This window comes from Saimiri boliviensis, chromosome 9 (assembly GCF_048565385.1).
Source record: "Saimiri boliviensis isolate mSaiBol1 chromosome 9, mSaiBol1.pri, whole genome shotgun sequence".
Taxonomy (NCBI): domain Eukaryota; kingdom Metazoa; phylum Chordata; class Mammalia; order Primates; family Cebidae; genus Saimiri; species Saimiri boliviensis.
In genome coordinates, this window is record NC_133457.1 from 64,587,296 (window position 1) to 64,608,376 (window position 21,081).

The window sequence follows — 21,081 nt, forward strand, 5'->3', positions numbered from 1 at the left end:
CAAAAATGAGCTAGGTGTGGTGGCATGTGCCTGTAATTCCAGCTGCTTGGGAAGCTGAGGCACAAAGAATCACTTGAACCCAGGAGGCAGAGATTGCAGTGAGCCAAAATTGTGCCACTACACTCCAGCCTGGGTGACAGTGAGATGCTGTCTCAAAAAACAAAACAAAAAAAAACAAAGTGACTATACCATTTTACATTCTCAGCCACAGTATATATGAGAGTTCTAATTTCTCCACATCCTTGTCAACACTTGTTACTGTTTTTTTATAGCATTATTGTTGGGTACTGAAATCTTTTCTTTAAAATTCAGGAAAGATGGCTGAGCGCAGTGGCTCATGCTGTAATTCTAGCACTTTGGGAGGCTGAGGCAGGTGGAACACTTGAGGCCAGGAGTTCAAGGCCAACCTGGCCAAAACAGCAAAAACCCATCTCTATTAAACATACAAAAATTAGCCAGCATCCTGGGGCACGACTGTAATCTCAGCTACTCAGGAGTCTGAGGCAGGAGAATCACTTGAACCCAGGAGGTGTAGGTTGCAGGTCATGCCACTGTACTCCAACCTGGATGACAGAATGAGACTCCATCTCAGGAAAAAGAAAAAAAAATCAGAAACAGCCATTACTTATGCAAGAAGTGCAAGAGGGGGGATGTTTATATTTTGTTCTCCTGGTTAAGAACATGGGCTCTAATCCAGGCAGCCCAGGTTGAAAGCTACTCACTCTCCACATACTTAGGCATGGTACTGAAATTGTGCCTAGGAAATGGGATTAGTTTGAGGTTTTTTTTTTTTGAGACGGAGTTTTGCTCTTGTTACCCAGGCTGGAGTGCAATGGCGCGATCTCGGCTCACCGCAACCTCCGCCTCCTGGGTTCAGGCAATTCTCCTGCCTCAGCCTCCTGAGTAGCTGGGGTTACAGGCACGTGCCACCGTGCCCAGCTAATTTTTTGTATTTTTAGTAGAGACCGGGTTTCACCATGTTGACCAGGATGGTCTCGATCTGTCGACCTCGTGATCCACCCGCCTCGGCCTCCCAAAGTGCTGGGATTACAGGCTTGAGCCACCGCGCCCGGCAGTTTGAGTTTTTTTGAGGGGATGGGAAACAAAGTCTCGCTCTGTTGCCCAGGCTGGAATGCAATGGCATGATCGCAGCTCGCTGTAACCTCCACCTCCTGGGTTCAAGCAATTCTCCCACCTCAGGTTTCTGAGTGGCTGGGACTACAGGCACATGTCACCATGCCCAGCTAACCTTTTATATTTTTAGTAGAGACGGGGTTTCACCATGTTGGCCAGACTGGTCTTGAGCTCCTGACCTCAAGTGATCCACCCACCTTGGCCTTCCAAAGTGCTGGGATTACAGGCGTAAACCACTGCGCCCAGCCAGAAATGGGGCTAGTAATATTTCCTACCTCCTCAGGTGGTGGTGAGAGTTAAGGAATAAATGTTCCAGGAATGTGGTATTAGCTTCATAGGACAGCCACAACAAATTACCACAAACTGAATGGTTTATACGCTCAATCTGGAGGCCAGAAGTCTGAAATCAGTGTGTCAGCGCTGCACTCTCTGGAGGCTCCAGGGGAGTCATGATTTGCCTGTTTGACCTTCGAGTGGTGGCTGGCGTTCCTTAGCTTTTAAGTACACCACTCCAGTCTCTGCCTCTGTCTTCACATACTTTTCCCCTTGTTTATCTGTTTCTGTGTCAAAATGTCTCTCTTAAGGACACCAGGTATTGGTTTAGGGCTCATCCTAATCCAGTATGACCTCATTTTAATTTGATCACATCTGTTAGACCAGGCGTCCCCAAACTTTTTACACAGGGGGCCAGTTCACTGTCCCTTAGACCATTGGAGGGCTGCCACATACTGTGCTCCTCTCACTGACCACCATTGAAAGAGGTGCCCCTTCCTGAAGTGCAGCGGGGGGCCGGATGCGGCCCAGGCTGTAGTTTCGGGACGCCTGTGTTAGACCCTATTTCCAAATAGGGTCACATTCGCAGGTATTAGGGGTTAGAATGCCAACATATCTTTTGTGGGGGCATAAACCCATAACAGATTGTTTACTCTTATGTGTAAGTTAAAACTAACACCAGATTTAAAATAGTAATTTGGGAAGGGGTGTGGGAGAGGATGAAGCAGAGTCCTGATCTTAGAGTGGCACCCATGCCTCCAGTGCTGTGACCTGTAAGTTGTGAGGCCTCGTGCTATGGGAAGCAGGGGAGAATTCAGGATGGGAAAGGGGAGAAGGGAAGGACAGTTGGATGGAGTGGCTGCCTCCTAAGAACTTAGACTCTGGAGCAGGTGTTCCATGTCCTTTGCCTCCTCAGCGTCCTTTGACCCTCATCCTGAGCGCAGTGAAGCTAATGCCAGTGAGGCCTCTTAGGGAGGAGGGGCAGAAATAAGACCAAGAGCAGTGGACTTCTTCCAAATGCAAATCTCCTGGCCTTAGGTTGGCAGGTGAATTTCGGCCACCAGATTCCCCTCACGTTTTCTTCATTTGTTTTTTAGGGGAGCAAATAAACATTGTAAGTCAGGAGAAGTCATCTAGTTTTCTCTAAACATGGGGTAGAAAATTTGTCCTGTGAATCCCGATTACCGTGGCAAGTGGCCTGTTTTTTCCTGTCTCACAGTCTCAGTATTAAAGCTCAGAAAAGAACTGGCTAGTGAGCATGGAAACATTGCCCATTGCACTTTTTTTTAAAAAAATGATTCCTTCTTGACTGTCTTAGACTTAAAGCACTTAGAGGCAGAGCTCTATGGGAGGAAAATAGTCTTGTGGTGACTAAAGATAAGGCAGTGCAGGGCTAGGGCCAACAGACACAGAAGCAAAAGTTTCAAGCTGCATTACACTTGCTTTCTAAGAATACATGATCATGAAATCTTTCAAGCCATCACAATAGGAAAGCCAACGGACTACTAGCCCTTCATTCATATGGCTCAGATGGAGCAATTGCCAAGATTCTGCCACACCTGCTTCTCTCTCCCAACTCTGGCCCCCACCTCCCACCCTTTTTCTTTCTTTTATAAAGCTTTTAGAGGCAGATCCCAGAAATCACATTTCACTCTTGCATACTTCAAAAATATATCTCTAAAAATTATAGACTTTTTTTTTTTTTTTTTTTTGAGATGGAGTTTTGCTCTTGTTACCCAGGCTGGAGTGCAATGGCGCGATCTCGGCTCACCGCAACCTCTGCCTCCTGGGTTCAGGCAATTCTCCCGCCTCAGCCTCCTGAGTAGCTGGGATTACAGGCATGCGCCACCATGCCCAGCTAATTTTTTGTGTTTTTAGTAGAGACGGGGTTTCACCATGTTGACCAGGATGGTCTCGATCTCTCGACCTTGTGATCCACCCGCCTCGGCCTCCCAAAGTGCTGGGATTACAGGCGTGAGCCACCGCGCCCGGCCCCGACTTCTTTTTTTAAACAAAAGTACAATGTCATTACCTCACCTGGAAAATTTTAACACATTTTTTGCTTATCATCCATATTCATATTTCCCAGATTATCTCAAAAATTATTTTTTAGAGTTGGTTTATTTCAATCAGAATTCAAACAAGGTCCACACAAGGCATTTAGTTTTTTATTATGTTTTTTTTTTTTTTTTTTTTGAGACGGAGTTTCGCTCTTGTTACCCAGGCTGGAGTGCAATGGCACGATCTCGGCTCACCGCAACCTCCGCCTCCTGGGTTCAGGCAATTCTCCTGCCTCAGCCTCCTGAGTAGCTGGGATTACAGGCAAGCACCACCATGCCCAGCTAATTTTTTGTATTTTTAGTAGAGACGGGGTTTCACCATGTTGACCAGGATGGTCTCGATCTCTCGACCTTGTGATCCACCCGCCTCGGCCTCCCAAAGTGCTGGGATTACAGGCGTGAGCCACTGCGCCCGGCCAGTTTTTTATTATGTTTTAAAGACAGAGTCTTGTTCTGTCACCCAGGATGCAGTGCAGTGGGATGATCATGGCTCATTGCAACCCTGACCTCCCTAGGCTCAAGCAATCCTTCCACCTCAGCCTCCCAAGTAGCTGGGACTACAGGTGCACGCCACCACACTGGGCCACTTTCTAAAAATTTTTTTGCAGAGACAAGATCTCACAATGTTGCCCAGGCTGGTCTCAAACTCCTAGCCTCAAGTGATTCTCCTGCCTCAACCTCCCAAAGGATTGGGATTACAGGTGTGAGCCACCACACTTTGCTGGCAGTTGGTTTTTTTCTTTCTTTCTTTTTTTTTGAGATGGAGTTTCACTCTAGTTAACCAGGCTGGAGTGCAATGGCGTGATCTCGGCTCACCGCAACCTCTGCCTCCTGGGTTCAGGCAATTCTCCTGCCTCAGCCTCCTGAGTAGCTGGGATTACAGGCATGCGCCACCATGCCCAGCTAATTTTTTGTATTTTTAGTAGAGACGGGGTTTCACCATGTTGACCAGGATGGTCTTGATCTCTTGACCTCATGATCCACCCGCCTTGGCCTCCCAAAGTGCTAGGATTACAGGCTTGAGCCACCACGCCCAGCTGGCAGTTGGTTTTAAAAATCTCTAGGCTTGGCCAAGTGCAGTGGCTCATGCCTGTAATTCCAGCACTTTGGGAGGCAGAGGCAGGTGGACCACAAGGTCAGGAGTTCGAGACCAGCCTGGACAACATGGTGAAACCCTGTATACTTAAAAAAAAAAAAAAAAAAAAACACAAAACAAAAAACAAACAAACAAAAAAACTCTAGGCTGGGGACAGTGGCTCATGCCTGTAGGTCCAGCCCTTTGGGAAGGCAAGGCTGATGGATCGCTTGAGCTCAGCAATTCGAGACCAGCCTAGGCAACATAGTCAAACTCTGTTAGCCAGCCATGGTGAGGTGCACCTGTAGTTCCAGCTGCTCAGAAGGCTGAGGCAGGAGAATCACTTAAGCCCTGAAAGTCAAGGCTGCAATGAGCTGTGATCAGGCCACTGCATTCCAGCAAAGGTGACAGAGAAAGGCCCTATCTCAAAAAAACAAAAACGAAACCCTCCTTGTTCCAGGACACCACCCATTCTCCCCACTTTTTTTGTCCGAAATTGTCTTTGTAGGGACTGAGGAGATGGAAGAACAAGATGAGCTTAGAGGAACCTCAATTCTGAAGGAGTGTCTAAGGCCTCTTTAGGCATATCCAAGGGCCTGTCTTTGAGGGAACGCTTTCTCAGCCCCAGTATCCTGTAAAATGTCCCATTTTCTGAATTTTGTTTTCTGATGGTTTTAGCTCATTCCTCTGTTTCACATATGTTCTACAAACAGGATGTTAGCTTGGATGGCTTGACTGTTTAGGTCTATCCAATTTCTTAGGCGGAGGAAAGACCAGAAGCTACAGATACTAAGCAGTGGAAGGTCTGAAAAGGCATAAGATGGTTTCTCACTTGGCAAATCTGTGAGTGCAAATGAAACATTCTATTCACTTCATTCAGTTGCTTATTCCCAAGAGAAATGAGGAGAGGCTGAAATTTCTTTAACCAGCAGTTAGAAAGGATGAATAATTTTGAGGCAAACTAAAGTTAACAGTGAGTCAATTCTGAGGGCCCAATCAAAATAGGGAACCCAGCAGTGACTCTGGGAGGTTGCAAAACTGAAATCTGCTCACCAAGGTTATGCCTTATGCCCCTTCCATATACTCCTGGCTGAGCCGTGTGCATTTATAACTTGTTGTCGGTTTCTTTAAAGACAGCGTCTCTATTCCACAGGCTGGAGTGCAGTGGCACAATCTCAGCTCACTGCAACCTCGACCTCCCAGGATCAAGCAATCCTCCCACCTCAGCCTTCCAAGTAGCTGGGACTACAGGCATGCAGCACCACACCCAGCTAATTTTTTTTGTATTTTTAGTCGAGACAGAGAGACAGGGTTTTGCCATGTTGCCCAGGCTGGTCTCGAACTACTAGGCTCAAGGGATCTGCCCACTTCAGCTTCCCAAAGTGCTGGGATTATAGGTGTGCACCACCACGCCTGGCCTTCTAACTTATTGTTGATATTAAATTTAACAACCAGCAGGACACGGTGGCTCACACCTATAATCTCAACACTTTGGGAGGCCAAGGTAGGTAGATCACTTGAAGTCAGGAGTTCATGACCAGCCTGGCCAACATGGCAAAACTGTCTCTACTAAAATTACAAAAAATTAGCCAGGTGTAGTGGTGTATACCTGTAGTCCCAGCTATTTGGGTAGCCAAGGCACAAGAATTGCTTCAATCTGGGAGGCAGAGGTTGCAGTGAGTTGCAATTGCACCACTGCACTCCAGCCTGGGTGATAGAGACTCTGTCTCACAAAAAAAAAAAAAAAAAAAAAAAAAAGAATTTAATAACTCACTGTATCTCAAACCTCAGCTTTTGTCATGACTTCCTCCAAAAAAAGCTGCCTCAATGCAACAGCATCTAGGTGTTCTTCAGCTTCTAAGTACTCCTTCTCTGCTGGGAGCCATTAGCTTAGGTAGTCAAGAAATACTCTAGGCCGGGTGCAGTGGCTCATGCTTATAATCCTAGCACTTTGGGAAGCCGAGGTGGGCAGATCACTTGAGGTTAAGAGTTCAAGACCAGCCTGGCCAACAAAGGAAAATGCCATCTCTACCAAAAATACAAAAATTAGCCAAACGTGGTACGTGCCTGCAGTCTCAGCTACTCAGGAGGCCGAGGCAGAATTGCTTGAGCCTGGGAGGCCGAAGTTGCAGTGAGCCAAGATCACGCCATTGCACTCTAGAGTGAGGTCCTGTCTCAAATAAATAAATAAATAAATACTCTAGAGTCTAAGATTGTAATTTTTAAACTCAATATGGCTGCACATTGGAATCATCTGGAAAATGTTGGGGCTCAGAAAATCATACCCCAAATAGGGCACTTTGGCATGCTCAGTGCTTTGAATTAAAGAAAATTGAAACGCGTCTGAAATAAGCCTCAGAACCAAGGTTTCTTTCTGACTTTCCCCTGACCCCCATCTCTCAGTCCCCTCTCTTTCTCAAAGCAACTGAAGGGGCTTTGTCTGAAGTTCCCTTATCTGAATAAGGAAAGTTACTCCAAAATAAACACAACAGTCTTTTTTTTATTATTATTGTTTTTTTATAGATACAGGGTTTCACCATGTTGACCAGGCTGGTCTTGAACTTCTGACCTCGTGATCCACCCGCCTCGGCCTCCCAAAGTGCTGGGATTACAGGTGTGTGCCACTGCACCTGGCCAACACAATAGTCTTAAAATTTCTTCCCTAGAAATCTTATCAGGTAACCAGGAAATATTAACCACTGGGAAGAGAAAAGACTAAAAGTTATCACCATGCTTCAGTTCCGCGCTCTGGACAGGAATTATGGGTAGGAGACGGCACAGGGCGTCGCTGTGGCACTAGAAATCCCAAAGTCACAAGCCCCGCAGATCCGACAAGCCCCAACCATCGGCTACAGCCCGGGAGTCCGCGCAGGCGCCTCAAGGCCCCCTTCCGGAAAAAGGAGCTCAGTTCCGGCGGCGTTCAGCCCCGGCTCCGCCCTTTTTCCGCTCGACTTTCTTTGCCATTGGCTGACAGCGGAGTATATAAGGACGTCACTTCCTGCGGCCTGTCCTTTCCGCGCTACCCGCTGAGGGCTCCAAACGGCGTTGTTCACGGTGAGTTCGTTGTGACGACCCTCCCAAGGCCAGAAGAATGAGCTTTTTCTGCTCAAAGGAGGGGTGCGTAGAAAAGTAATGAAAGCGGTCAGACCGGGTCTGTCTCTCGCTCGGCGCGCGCCACCTTAGGTCCTGCGGCCCTCGCGTGGCCGTGCTCGGGCCCGCGGATTTCCACGTTGCCGCAGGAGCTGGTGAGGCCGCACCCCATACTCGGAACTGGGGTTCCGGCCGGGCCGCGGGTGGCCGGGGGTGCAGAAGCGAGCTAACATCTCGTACCGCCATCCCTTCGGACCCCCGACACGGCGATGAGTCGAGGCTCAGGCGCTGATTTACACCAGCGACTTGGACTGGTCTGGCTTTTCGTTTGAACCGTGCAGGTCAGGAGTTAAGGTTCTTGGATTTTGAGACAAGTCGGGAGAGCACAACGAAGTAATCGCGAAGCAGCCGCCTGCAATCTGTTTGAAAATAACTGAAACCAGTTCATACATTTCTTTGCCTTTAGTTTGCATCGCCCAAACGTGGCTGCTCTTATTATATCTAGGTGTTAATTTGGCGCATCCGCAGATTTCCTTAACCCCTAAGAAGTGTTGAATTTGTATTCACTAATTTCGTCTAGGTTGGCTGGTTTGTTTATTTTGAGACAGTTTCAGTGGCGCGATCTCGGCTCACCTCAACCTCCGCTTCCCAGGCTCAAGCGATTCTCCTGCTTCAGCGTCCCTAGTAGCTGGGATTACAGGCGTGAGCCACCACGTCCCGATTAATTTTGTATTTTTAGTAGAGACGGGGTTTCTCCATGTTGGTCAGGCTGGTCTCGAACTCCTAACTTCAGGTGATCCGCCTACCTCAGCCTCCCAAAGTGCTGGGATTACAGGCATGAGCCACCGCGTGGGGCTTTCTCTGGGTTTATTATTTCCGTTATTCTGCCGTCCACACCATTTCCTCAGTAAGATGTGCTGCTGTTGTATAATACACGGCATGTATCTGTTAACATTAACGTTTTATTGTCTTAACCCCTTCACTACTCAGTGCTTGACACTGTAGCAGATGGAGTCCTTGGTTGTTTTTAAGGATGTATCCCTAACGCACTTAACTCACTGGAATGAAAAGAAATATATTGCTCTTTTCTTTCAGATTCCCGTCGTAACTTAAAGGGAAACTTTCACAATGTCCGGAGCCCTTGATGTCCTGCAAATGAAAGAGGAGGATGTCCTTAAGTTCCTGGCAGCAGGAACCCATTTAGGTGGCACCAACCTTGACTTCCAGATGGAACAGTATATCTATAAAAGGAAAAGTGATGGTTAGTCATTGCTTTAATTTTTTGTTATTCCAGCTGTAAGTACAAATTTTCACCTTGTTATTCTGATGGTTAGTTCTGGGTAATTTCTTGGTATCCTCTTGCTCAAATGAAGCCAGAACCCTAGGTTGAAAACATACTCCAAGTAAATGTTACTGGAAGAAAAGATTTCTGCTTCAGGGGAAGAAAACATCGGTTGCCTGTGTTGTGGGACTTGGGTTGGGTCGTGAATGTGACAAAGTTTATTAGCTGAGTGTGTGATGTCTCCCGTAGTGCGCTCAATTCATAGGTGCTTTTACAGCTATTGGACTGACTTGAGTGGAAAGTGGGGTAGGAGGTGGGAATAAACAATACGGCTTAGAAGAATCAGAAGAGGGATGGCATTAAGTTGGCTAAGACACTTATTTTAGAGAGAAGGCTACCGACCACTTGGGAGTGGCATTCTATAAAGGAGTTTGAGGACAAATCTTGCGTCAGTGCTGATGATAAAAGGGAGAGGGGCAGAAAGCCAGGAAGTGGATTCCCTGCCCGCTTTTTTAATGTTCAGAAAGTGTATTTTTAAGAATCGCTGATGGACAGTAGGTACAGGCAAAGTAAAAGGAAAGATGGAATTAGCCAACTGACCAGGCTGCACACTGTTAAAGCTCGGGGTGGAGGCCTGTCTTGGCTCGTGAACTTCCGAGTGTCGGAGGTGTGCTACAGTAATGGCAGGGTGCTCGCTAACCCCAGTAGAGCTTGCCTCTGTGGCTGGAGTTTGGTAGGACTCGCTGCTACATACACTAAACTTCTGTGGAGAATGTTTTCACAGCAGGTCAAGTGTTAAAAGTCCTTCTGCCTTCACCTAGGCATCTACATCATAAATCTGAAGAGGACCTGGGAGAAGCTGCTTTTGGCAGCTCGTGCCATTGTTGCCATTGAAAACCCTGCTGATGTCAGTGTTATATCCTCCAGGAATACTGGCCAGGTTTGTGGAACAGTTTTTATATTAAAGAAATAAAGCTTACAGATATTGTGAGACATACAGAAAGGTAAAGAAAAATTATTCAGAGATCTTAAGTTGGACTGAGCCATAGAGATTAGAGATGTCCTTTTCCTTTTTAGAGACGGTCTTCCTCTGTTACCCATTGCCCAGACTGGAGTGCGGTGGTGTGATCTGAGCTGACTGCAACCTTTGCCTGCTGGGCTCAAACGATTCTCCTGCCTCACTCAGCCTCCCGAGTAGCTGGGATTACACCATGCGTAATTTTTGTATTTTTAGTAGAGACATGGTTTCACCATGTTGGCCAGGCTGGTCTTGAACTCCTGACCTCAAGTGACGCCCCCCCACCCCTCCCCGCGCGCCTTGGCCTCCCAAAGTGTTAGGATTATAGGTGTGAGCCACTGTGCCCAGCCTATATGACCTTTTCAACATACGTGTTGGCCATCTGGCACTATGTTGAACTTACATTTTCATTTTGTATAGGCTTATGCCACTAAATATGTAGAAATTACCCCATTTAAGTGGTTTAACACATTTTTACATAATTGAGAGGCTAAGGCAGAATATCCCTCAAGTCTGGGAGTTGGGGTCTGCAGTAAAAATCTGGTCATGGGTCACTCATGCTTGTAATACAGGTACTTTGTGAGGCTGAGGCGGGTGGATTACTCTGGGCAAGGTGGCAAAACCTTGTCACTACTAAAATTAACAAAAACTAGCTGGGTGTGGTAGTGTGCACCTGCAGTCTCAGCTGAGGCTGAAGTGGGAAGATTGCTTGAACCCAGAAGGTCGAGGCAGCAGTGAGCTGAGACTGCCACTGCATTCCAGCCTGAATGACAGAGTGATTTTTTTTTTTCTCAAAAAAAAAAAAATGTGCCAACTCGAATGAAAAATACATTAATCTATGTTTTTGAAAAATGACTAGTTAATGGCCGGGCGTGGTAGCTCACGCCTGTAATCCCAGCAATTTGGGAGGCCCAGGTGGGTGGATCACGAGGCCCAGAGATCGAGACCGTCCTGGCCAACATGATAAAACCCTGTCTCTACTAAAAATACAAAAAATTAGCCGGGCATGGTGGTGGGTACCTGTAGTTCCAGCTACTCGGGAGGCTGAGGCAGGAGAATAGCTTGAACCTGGGAGGTGGAGGTTGCAAACGTGAGCCAAGCCACTGCACTCCAGCCTGGCGACAGTGAGACTGTCAAAAAAAAGGCTACTTAGTAGAACTTGAATCTTCTTTTGCCGCAGCTCCATTAACAGTCTTTCTGTTGAGAAAACTAGTGGATTTCTTGAATTGTGAGAGTTCTAACAGGGATTTCATTCATCTCAACAAGACAGATTTTAAAATTGTGTGGTAGGGGCTCTATTTCAGTGTTGACACGGCAGGTTCCTGTGAGTGTTTTTTGGAGGGTTATTCCTCGAACTGACTTGTTACTGGGACCACATAGTTTGGTACACAGTAGAAAAGGGGCAGTTTTCATTATTGCTGTAGAATGAACTGAGTGACAGTACTTCCTTGCTTGAGAAAAATATACTGAGCATCTAGATGGGACCAGACAGTATTGCTAGGTGCTTGGGATGTAGTAGAAAAACAAGACTGCCTTTTTTAATACATGGGGAAATCTCTGGAGAAGTAAGAGGTTAAGAAAAGCTGGTGTTGGCTGCTTTACATGGAGTAGTGGTGATTAAATTAGCCGGTGCCCAGAAGTGCTTCCTGGGTGCCAGGCATTGTTCTGTGTTAGGTGTATTTAATACTTAACTGTATGAGGAACTTGGAGGCCTGTGAATGTCTTGCTCAGTTTAACTCAAAAAGTCACCCATAGCCGGGCGCGGTGGCTCAAGCCTGTAATCCCAGCGCTTTGGGAGGCTGAGGCGGGTGGATCACGAGGTTGAGAGATCGAGACCATCCTGGTCAACATGGTGAAACCCCGTCTCTACTAAAAATACAAAAAACTAGCTGGGCGTGGTGGCGCGTGCCTGTAATCCCAGCTACTTAGGAGGCTGAGGCAGGAGAATTGCCTGAGCCCAGGAGGCGGAGGTTGCGGTGAGCCGAGAACGCGCCATTGCACTCCAGCCTGGGTAACAAGAGCGAAACTCCGTCTCAAAAAAAAAAAAAAAAGTCACCCATTTGGTTCTTAGAGCCTGGTAAGTGTGGTTCTGGAGCCTCCAGATATGAGGAAGCCAGTGAACCAGACACCTGAGGGAAGAGGGTGGGAAGCGCATTCCAAGCAGAGGGCCTAGAGGTGAGGGCATGTCTAAGGTGTTTTCTGGCTAGTTTTTAAAGTACTTTTCAGTTTATATAGAAAACAGAAGAATTCATGCTTTTAGTGTTTAATTTTGATGCTTGCATTTTTGGGGAAGTGGGTATTTGAGGGTTTTAGCCAGATAGGCTCTTGCATGTGGTTGCAGAACCGGGTGTCGGCATATGGGGAGTTGCTGTGAAGTGTCTCTGCAGTACTAACTTTTAATTCTTCAAAGAGGGCCGTGCTGAAGTTTGCTGCTGCCACAGGAGCCACTCCAATTGCTGGCCGCTTTACTCCTGGAACCTTCACCAACCAGATCCAGGCAGCCTTCCGGGAGCCACGGCTGCTGGTGGTTACTGACCCCAGGGCTGACCACCAGCCTCTCACGGAGGCGTCTTATGTTAACCTACCTACCATTGCTCTGTGTAACACAGATTCTCCTCTGCGCTATGTGGACATTGCCATCCCATGCAACAACAAGGTAACAATTTTATCTAGAGTTTGCGAGCGTGTGCTGTAGAACAACACTTCCTGTGCACATTGTTAGAGCTTGGAGTTGAGGCCAGTGACTGGCCGATGAACTCACAAGTGTAGGTAGTGTGCTACACGAGGGGCAAGTTTTTCGCTAACACCATGAGGGTCTCTGGCCCGATGAGTGGAGTTTGATAGTAATTCTTGCTACAGTATAACATTACTGCATGACAGATTTCTGGAGAGATGAAAACGTTTGGAAAACAGTGTGTTTTCTTCTGCCTTTGTCCATGTTTCTTGCTCAGGCCTCTCAGGCACTTGGCCTTTCTGTTTTCACACCAACTTGATGGGTTCTACTATAAGATTCTAAAAAGGTGGGTTATGTGGTTCAAATTGGTTGATTTGTTATGTTCTGAAAACCCTCTTGTGCATAATTGCCCAGAGGTTTTTTTGTTTTTTTGTTTTTTTTTTTTAATGCTAGTGTCCAGGCATTTCTCCCAGGGATCTCATTTTGTTGTGTGGGGTGACGTCCTGAAAACTGTATGGCTTTTTTTTTTAATCCCTGTGATTCCAGTGTGCAGGCGAGGTTCCTTGTTACAGTTGTTTTTAAACTAAGATGGCTGTACTTTTGGCACCTACCTAGATGATGTAGGATCCAGGAGGGTGCTTGCTGTTCGGGTTTGACCAAGTGTCACTTGTTAATAATCTGTCACTCTTGGCAGGGAGCTCACTCGGTGGGTTTGATGTGGTGGATGCTGGCTCGGGAGGTTTTGCGCATGCGTGGCACCATTTCCCGTGAACACCCGTGGGAGGTCATGCCTGATCTCTACTTCTACAGAGATCCTGAAGAGGTAAGCTTTTCCAGAGGCCTGTGGTTACATAAGCAAATTGGACAACTTGGTCTGTGCTTCTAGGAAGCAAAATTTGTCAGTTCCTATAAGTCTCTCTCATCCCCCCTTTTTTTAATAACCAGATTGAAAAAGAAGAGCAGGCTGCTGCTGAAAAGGCTGTGACCAAGGAGGAATTTCAGGGCGAGTGGACCGCTCCCGCTCCTGAGTTCACTGCTACCCAGCCTGAGGTTGCCGACTGGTCTGAAGGCGTGCAGGTGCCCTCTGTGCCCATCCAGCAGTTCCCCACTGGTATGTATCAAGATAGAAGTGCATCACGGTGATATTTTGCAACTTCCCAGTTTTGTTCTAACTTAAATGACCTCTGGCTTTTTTTTTTTTTTTAAATAGAGGTGGGGTTTCACCATGTTGGCCAGGCTGGTCTTGAACTCCTGACCTCATGATCCACCCATCTCGGCCTCCCAAAGTGCTGAGATAACAGGCGTGAGCCACTGTGCCCGGCCTGACCTCTGGCTTTTATACTAGCATTAAGAGGTTTTCATCCTAGCATGCTATAGCATCTGTTAGATTGCTGTTGGGAGTGGGGCAAGGAAAATCCTACTTTGAGGACAGCGCTGATGGCTTTTTTGGTATTTCTTAACAGAAGACTGGAGCGCCCAGCCTGCCACGGAAGACTGGTCTGCAGCTCCCACTGCTCAGGCCACTGAATGGGTAGGAGCAACCACTGAATGGTCTTAAGCTGTTCTTGTGTGGACTCTTAACATACAAGATTCATGGAAAATAAACACCGAGTTTCTAAAAGTTGTGTTCGTTTGTTTTGGTTTTTTATTCCAGATCAGAATACCTGGGATTTCATACCAAAGAATAACAATAAATATATGTCTTCACATGAATTGTACTTCTAAAGTTCACTGTAGTGTATATTGCCTTTCACTTGAGAGTTTTCCTGAACTTCCTTTCTGTGTAGAGAACATCTGTCCTGAAAATAGATGTAAGTGGTTACATGTATTTAAGTGGCCACTTCAGGAATATTTTTCCAAATCCCTGATAATGTTGACTTTTATTACCATCAGTGTAGGTAAATTCTGTAGAGCTAAGGTTTTTATTTATTTTTGAGACAGTGTTCCTCTCACTTAGGTTAACTATTCCTGGAAGCCCTGGAGAGGCAATGGCCCTTCCCCACGTTGAGAGACATTCATTGCCCCTCTTGTCAGCTTGCCTACAGGTTCTGTATGAGGGAGGTTTGTATGTATGCATGAAAATGACTGTAATGCTCTCCATATTTGTCTTTTTTGTTTGTTTTGAGACAGTCTTTTCCTGTTTCCCAGGCTGGAGTACAGTGGTGTGGTCTCAGTTCACTGCCACTTCTGCTTCCTAGATTTAAGCAATTGTCCTCAGCGTCATGCCTAGCTGGGAATTTTGGTCTGTACCACCACACCTGGCCCTTTTTTTGAGAGGGAGTCTCACTCTGTCACTAGGCTGGAGTGCAGTGGTACAGATCTCATGCTTGCTATGACCTCCACCTCCCAGGTTCAAGCAATTCTGCTTCAGCCTCCTGAGGTGCTGAGATTACAGGCAGATGCCAGCATGCCCAGCTTTTTTTTTTTTTGAGACAGGGTTTTGGGAGGCTGGTCTCCCCAACCCCTGGCCTCCTGGTGACCCACGCACCTTGGCTTCACAAGTCTGGAATTACAGGCCAGAGCTGCTGTGCCTGGCTGTGTTTGTCGTCTTATGTATTAATACCGGTGGCTTCATCCTAAACTGATTTCACAATTTTCATTGCCTATTGAAAAATACTCTTGGCTGGCATGTTTGGCTGACCTGTAATCCTAGCACTTTGGAGGTGGAGGCAAAGTGATTGCTTGAGCTCAGGAGTTAGGACCAGCCTGGTCACCATGGCAAAACCCCATCTTAAAAAGATACAAAAAACTTGGCAGGTTGTGATGGCATAGTCTTGTAGTACCTCAGCTACACAGGAGGCTGACGTGGGAGAATCACCTGAGCCCATCAGGTAGAGGCTGCAGTGACCTGCGATCCAGCCCCTGTACTCCAACCTGGGTGATGAAGTGAGGCCCTGTCTCAAAAGGTAAAAAGATAAAGACATTTCCATAGATTGGATTGAATTCAGATTTTGAGGTCCCTGAACTTATTACATGGATTCATATATATATATATATATATATATATTTTTTTTTTTTTTTTTTTTTTTTGGAGATTAAAAATACATGTATGTGTGACCACATTCCCAGGGCTCCCTCCAGTGGTGCTGAGGCTGTGGAGACCCTGTCGTCTGAAGCATTGTCTTAGCCTGCTTGTGGCTTAAAGCAAGATTGGGAAAATCTGCCCTACTGTGTCTCCAAGTCAGTGAACTTTATGGTTCCTGGGGCTGCAATTGGTTAGCAACACTGGTAGAGATTGCTGGAATCAGGGTGGTGGGAAGCAGGGACAGTTTACCAGAAGCCTATTTGCCAACAGGGGAGCTGGAGAAGCTTTGTAAGGTGGTGTGAGCTTGGAGTAAGGTATACCAAGCTCATTTGTCAGTCAGTTCTGGGTATAGGTGTCTGTTCAGGGAACAGAACCTTGGTGTTATATTGACACTTGATGACCATAGGAAACATCCTGTTGTATCAGACATGTCAACAGCGGCCTTCAAGACTACCCCTTTCTGCTGTGGTCCCACGCAAACCCAGCATCTCTGTAGACTTGTGTCCTAGTGCCAAGTACCTCCAACTGTGAGACCTTGGTAGCGTTCTTAGAGCAGTTCCACAGTCTCTGGATTCTAAGGTTAGGGAGGAGGTAGTCTCTCTCAGCAAGGTTCATTCATGTGGAAGCCAGAGAATATTAGAGGGGATTTCTATCCCAGACCTACTCAGCTGGGGTTAGCCTTCCCTGGTGAGCTTTAACCTTTTCATAACCTGTATACCTGAAAATAGGATCCTCTTCCCAACTCACTTCCCTGGCCCTGCCCCACGTCACCAACTGCTGGTGGATTCTGGCTCAGATCCGAGGTCACCATGTTACGGGACCCAGCAGCTGCCATTGCTGCAGTCAGTTGCCCCCAAGCTGTCACCATTTGGAATAGCTTTCTTAAACTAGCCAATTCAAAACTAGTTTTGCCTAGTGGTGCCCACCTGACATGGGGCAGCTCATAAGCGCTGCTGAATCAAAGTGACAATCTGTGTCCCCCTGGGTGTCAGCAGCCTGCTCCTGGCCACTTACCCCCACTGGTGGTTGCAGAACTGAGTCTTCCTGTCTGCTGTGGGCCCATGTCCAGCATGAGGCCATTGCTCAGGTGAAGGAGAAGCCGCCACCTTCACTCCCAGGCACAGCTTCTGCTTTGGCCCTGTGAGCCACTTCCCTTCTTCCCCTGACACTTTAACATTGTCTTCTACACAGGAATTGGCTTTCCCTCATTAAGCTATTGTTTCCTTGTTCAGTCTGACTTAGAAATGCAGCTTCCTCTAGATGTTACTTGCCTTAAGATTTCACCTGTTCACAGCTTCAAGCTCTTGATATGCAGTTTGTCTTCTATGCTTAATAGAAACTCTGACTCCCACACAGAACTCCAGTTTCTCCTCTTCCTCTACTTTCCTAAGTAGCTTAGGGACTCCTTTCATAGGAGTGTATACAATAAACACATTTTTAAAAATACATTCCTAATATAAGGGCAAATCCAAGCATCCTAATTGGAATCAGCTTATAACAAAAGCTGGCACTTGGTAAATACTAGTAAGTACTGAGTGAATAAAGATAATAAGGCCAGGTGCTGTGGCTCACAGGTGTAATCTCAGCACCTTGGGAGGCTGAGGTGGGCGGATCATGAGGTCAGGAGTTTGAGACCATCCTGGCCAACATGATGAAACCTTGTCTCTATTAAAAATACAAAAATTAGCTGGGCATGGTGGCACACACCTGTAGTTCCAGCTACTGGGGGGGCTGAGGCAGGAGAATCACTTGAACCTAGCAGGTGGAGGTTGCAGTGAGCCGAGATGGCGCCATTATATTTCCAGCCTGGGCAGCAGAGCAAAACTCTCTCAAAAATGAATGAATCAATGAATGGATGAATCGGGCTGAGTGCAGTGGCTCATGCTTGTAGTCCTCACACGTTGGGAGGCTGAGGTAGGAGAATCACTTGAGGCCAGGAGTTTTAGACCAGATTGGACAATATAGTGAGACCCCATGTCTACAAAAAAATTTAAAGATTAGTCAGGTGTGGTGGTGTGCACCTGTAGTCCCAGCTACTTGGAGGGCTGAGGCAGGAGGATCACTTGAGCCCAGGAGTTGGAGGCAGCAGTGAGTTGTGATGGTGCCACTGCACTCCAGTCTAGGCAACAGAGCAAAACTCTGACTTAAAAAAAATAATAATAAAAGATAAATTGAGAGACTTAATGAATATTCAAAAAAAGATAGGGAGAGGTAAGTTTCATTTGGCAAACCTGAAGCTCCCGACAGGATTCAAGGTTCTTACTCTTGCCTGTTCAGGAGCATATCAACATGGTTCACGGGTGGCCACATCACCTGCTCTCAACTTGGATGTTTGATCAAGTTCCCTACTTGGTCAAAGACACCAGCTTCACATAGTGTTTTGAGAACACACGGCACTCCCTGAGGTCAGCTTGGGTGTGTCTCCTGGTGAGTTAGTGGGTGGGACTGGGTCTGGTCTTCGCTATGGCCCAGCACTAAGGACACCTTGGCACAACCAGTTGGCCTGTGAAGGGACTGGCCCATTGTCAACATTGACATGATGGGCTGCATAGAGAGGTGGATAGTGTGGGCTTTAGAGTTGGATATACTTGGGTGATGAAAGCCCTGCTTGGCCCACTCCTAGTGTGTGGTTCTGGGCAAGAGACCATGTCTCTGGCCCAAGTGGCCTCACCGTCTAATGAGGGCGATTGTGCACTGCTGCTGTTCACTGAGATCATCCTGCACAGCAGTGAGTCTGGGTTTCGCATGTAGCAAATGCTGTTCGTATGCATTGCGTTGTCTTTCCTTAGTACTTACTTTGAAAATAATTTTTATTGTAAACTGGATCATAGATACAGATAATTTAAGAGCCATGTCAGCCAGGCGCGGTGGCACATGCCTATAATCCCAGGACTTTGGGAGGCCGAGGCAGGTGGATCATGAGGTCAGGAGTTCAAGACCAGCCTGGCCAACATGGTGAAACCCTGTGTCCAACAAAATAAAAATTAAACAAACAAACAAACAAACAAACATATCTATGCCTTCTTGAAGAGTAAGAATCAAGTTAAAGCCTCTGCAACTGTGATGCAGGTTATGAAAGGGAGAAGTTCCAGGACCAGAGAAAGCATCTGTGTGTTCCTCCCTGCTCCTCTCTGAGGTCAAAGGGGTCCTGCTCCTGTGATACCCTGGCTGACTCTATTGTTTCCCCACCTATGTATGTGCTTTAAATCATGCATTGTTTAATTTTCCTGTTCGTTTTTGAGCTTCCCCTAAATGGAATCTTAGCACATATTCTGTGTGACCTGCTTCTTTCCCTCATTGTTATCTCTGTGCTTTTTCTTTTTTGAGACAGAGTCTCTTTTGCCCCTGCTGGAGTGAAGTGGTGCATTCATAGCTCATTACAGCCTTTATGTACCGGGCTTAAACAATCCTCCCTCTCAGTCTCCCAAGTAGCTGGGATTACAGGTGCGTGCCACCATGCTCAGCTAATTTTTAACTTGTTTTTTGTAGAGAGGAGGGCTCACTATGTTGCCGAGGCTGGTCTTGCGAGCTCAAGCCTGGACCTTGAGTGTCAGCCTGGGATTACATGCATTAGCCACTGTGGCCCACCATTTGGAACATTGTTGATAGATTCCTGTGCACAGTTTTCCCCTGTTGGTTTTAGACTCTAGTTTCACCAGATAACATCAGGTGGTTTCACAATCACATATTAAATCCTACAAAAACGTAGCCATAACCTTTAGCACTGTCTGTTGAAAACACTGTCTTCACCGTTCAGAATTGCTGCTTCTCAAAAATCAGGTCCATCCCTGCAGTCTGATCCTGACCTCCCCATTTTCCTCCCTGCTCTGAGTGTCCTGAGTCAATGCCACACTAGCCTATGTACTAGAACTCTATAATCTATTGTGGCAACAGGTAGGGCAATCCTCCTGTCTTCCTCCTTTCCTCCAAGAGAGTCTTGGCTATTATTGATGCTTTTGCATCGTCAGATACATTTCCAAGCCAGCTCCAGTCAGTCCAGTTCCCCTACAAAGCCTGCTGGGATTACATTGATTCTATAATTTAGAGCAATACCGACTGATTTGCACTACTGGGTTTTTCAGTGAGTGGGCAATCTATGTCACTCCATTTTCTCATTTCTATGTCCCTCAGTAAGATTTTATAATTTTTCCTGTAGAAGTTTTGCATATCCTTTGGTAAATTTATTTGTAGATAACGGAAACTTTCTAAAATTGTTCCCTTTTGGGAAACTAACATTAAGGATCCTGTTGGAACAGCTCAACCTCATATTCTAAATAACACGATATCCAGTGGTAAATGTCATTATTTTCATGGGGCTTCTGACCCAGCCTGAGCAATCCAGAGCTTTTCTGCAAGGCAGGGATGAGATTGCTAAACTCCATCCATGAAAAACCTGCTTCAAGCCTACAGGTAAAACATTCTATTTGTTTAATAGGGCAGGGCCAGCTGTACTTCTGAAGATGCTCAATTCACCAGGCTTCACTTAGGAATTGTGCCAGAATTAGCCAATTCTATTTTGCAAAGAATCTCAAGTAAAATAATAAGAACTCAACATTCAGCAAATATGTATTAAGCACGTACTCTGCACCAGGCGTTATTACAAGCAATGGGGATAATGCAGTGAATGAAGACAAAGCCTGTGACCTTGTGGCAGTTATCTGGAGAGGAAGATAAGTGAACAATTTGTTTACTAAGGAAACAGAAGTAAGGATGTTGGAAACATGAGGAAAGCTTTTGTCTAAAGCAAGAACCACAGGCGTCAGCCTATAGAAACAGGAGACACATGGAGAAAATCACTGGAGAGAACAAAATGACAGCAAAGAAGCCTCTCCAGAGAGAAGAGGTCTCAGTCCAACCTCACACCAAGTACAGCCTCATCAAGACGTTCCATTCTTGTGGGGAGTTGGGGTCTGTACCAGAGGCCAGGAAGTCTCTTGGAGTCCATGCTATGTGAGTGGTGCACGTCTCCACTGCCCAACTCACAGAAAACTCACCTAAGTTTTCTCTCTTCTCTCCTATAGACAGTTTTGGAAATGAGCTGGGGAGAAGGAAAAAGCTGTGAGTGCACAGACATCTAGCCCAATTCTGCCTCTTGCTGCACCCTCACTGAAAGACAATGGTCCAAGAAGCGAGTTCCCCTTTCCGTGACTGGCCAGCTCGGTTCACACTGTGCAGAGCATTCGACACTTCTAGAAGTGTGCATCGTCATGTCCGCACTTTAAGGCCCTCTCACCACCTCTCAGCGACTCAGCTCTGCGTTTTCTTCCATCCAATACTCTTATCTCAACCCAAGGGGCATCTTCCATGTATGATTTGCAAAAGAAAGTACAGTCTTTAGCATGAGAAACTAGTGCCTTAAGCCATCGTGGTGGTACACAAGATTCTGCACAGGCCATCAAGCCCGAAGAAACGAATGGGCTAGTTTGACATTTGTTTCAAAATCCCTTATA

The 21,081-nt window shown here is 46.5% G+C and overlaps 1 protein-coding gene and 2 non-coding genes across 3 annotated transcripts; all 3 read left to right on the plus strand.

Annotated features, from left to right (window-relative positions):
* Positions 1–7,513: 7,513 nt before the first annotated feature.
* On the plus strand, positions 7,514–14,332 carry RPSA (ribosomal protein SA). Its single transcript, XM_039461790.2, has 7 exons — positions 7,514–7,596; positions 8,728–8,893; positions 9,736–9,854; positions 12,343–12,588; positions 13,301–13,429; positions 13,552–13,717; positions 14,070–14,332. Exons 2-7 carry the CDS (start codon positions 8,761–8,763, stop codon positions 14,162–14,164), a joined length of 888 nt encoding a protein of 295 aa, XP_039317724.1. The 5' UTR covers positions 7,514–7,596; positions 8,728–8,760; the 3' UTR covers positions 14,165–14,332.
* LOC120360886 (small nucleolar RNA SNORA62/SNORA6 family) lies at positions 9,518–9,668 on the plus strand. The gene has a single exon (XR_005577287.1). It is a non-coding gene; the product is annotated as a small nucleolar RNA SNORA62/SNORA6 family (small nucleolar RNA).
* LOC120360885 (small nucleolar RNA SNORA62/SNORA6 family) lies at positions 12,640–12,793 on the plus strand. The gene has a single exon (XR_005577286.1). It is a non-coding gene; the product is annotated as a small nucleolar RNA SNORA62/SNORA6 family (small nucleolar RNA).
* Positions 14,333–21,081: the final 6,749 nt, after the last annotated feature.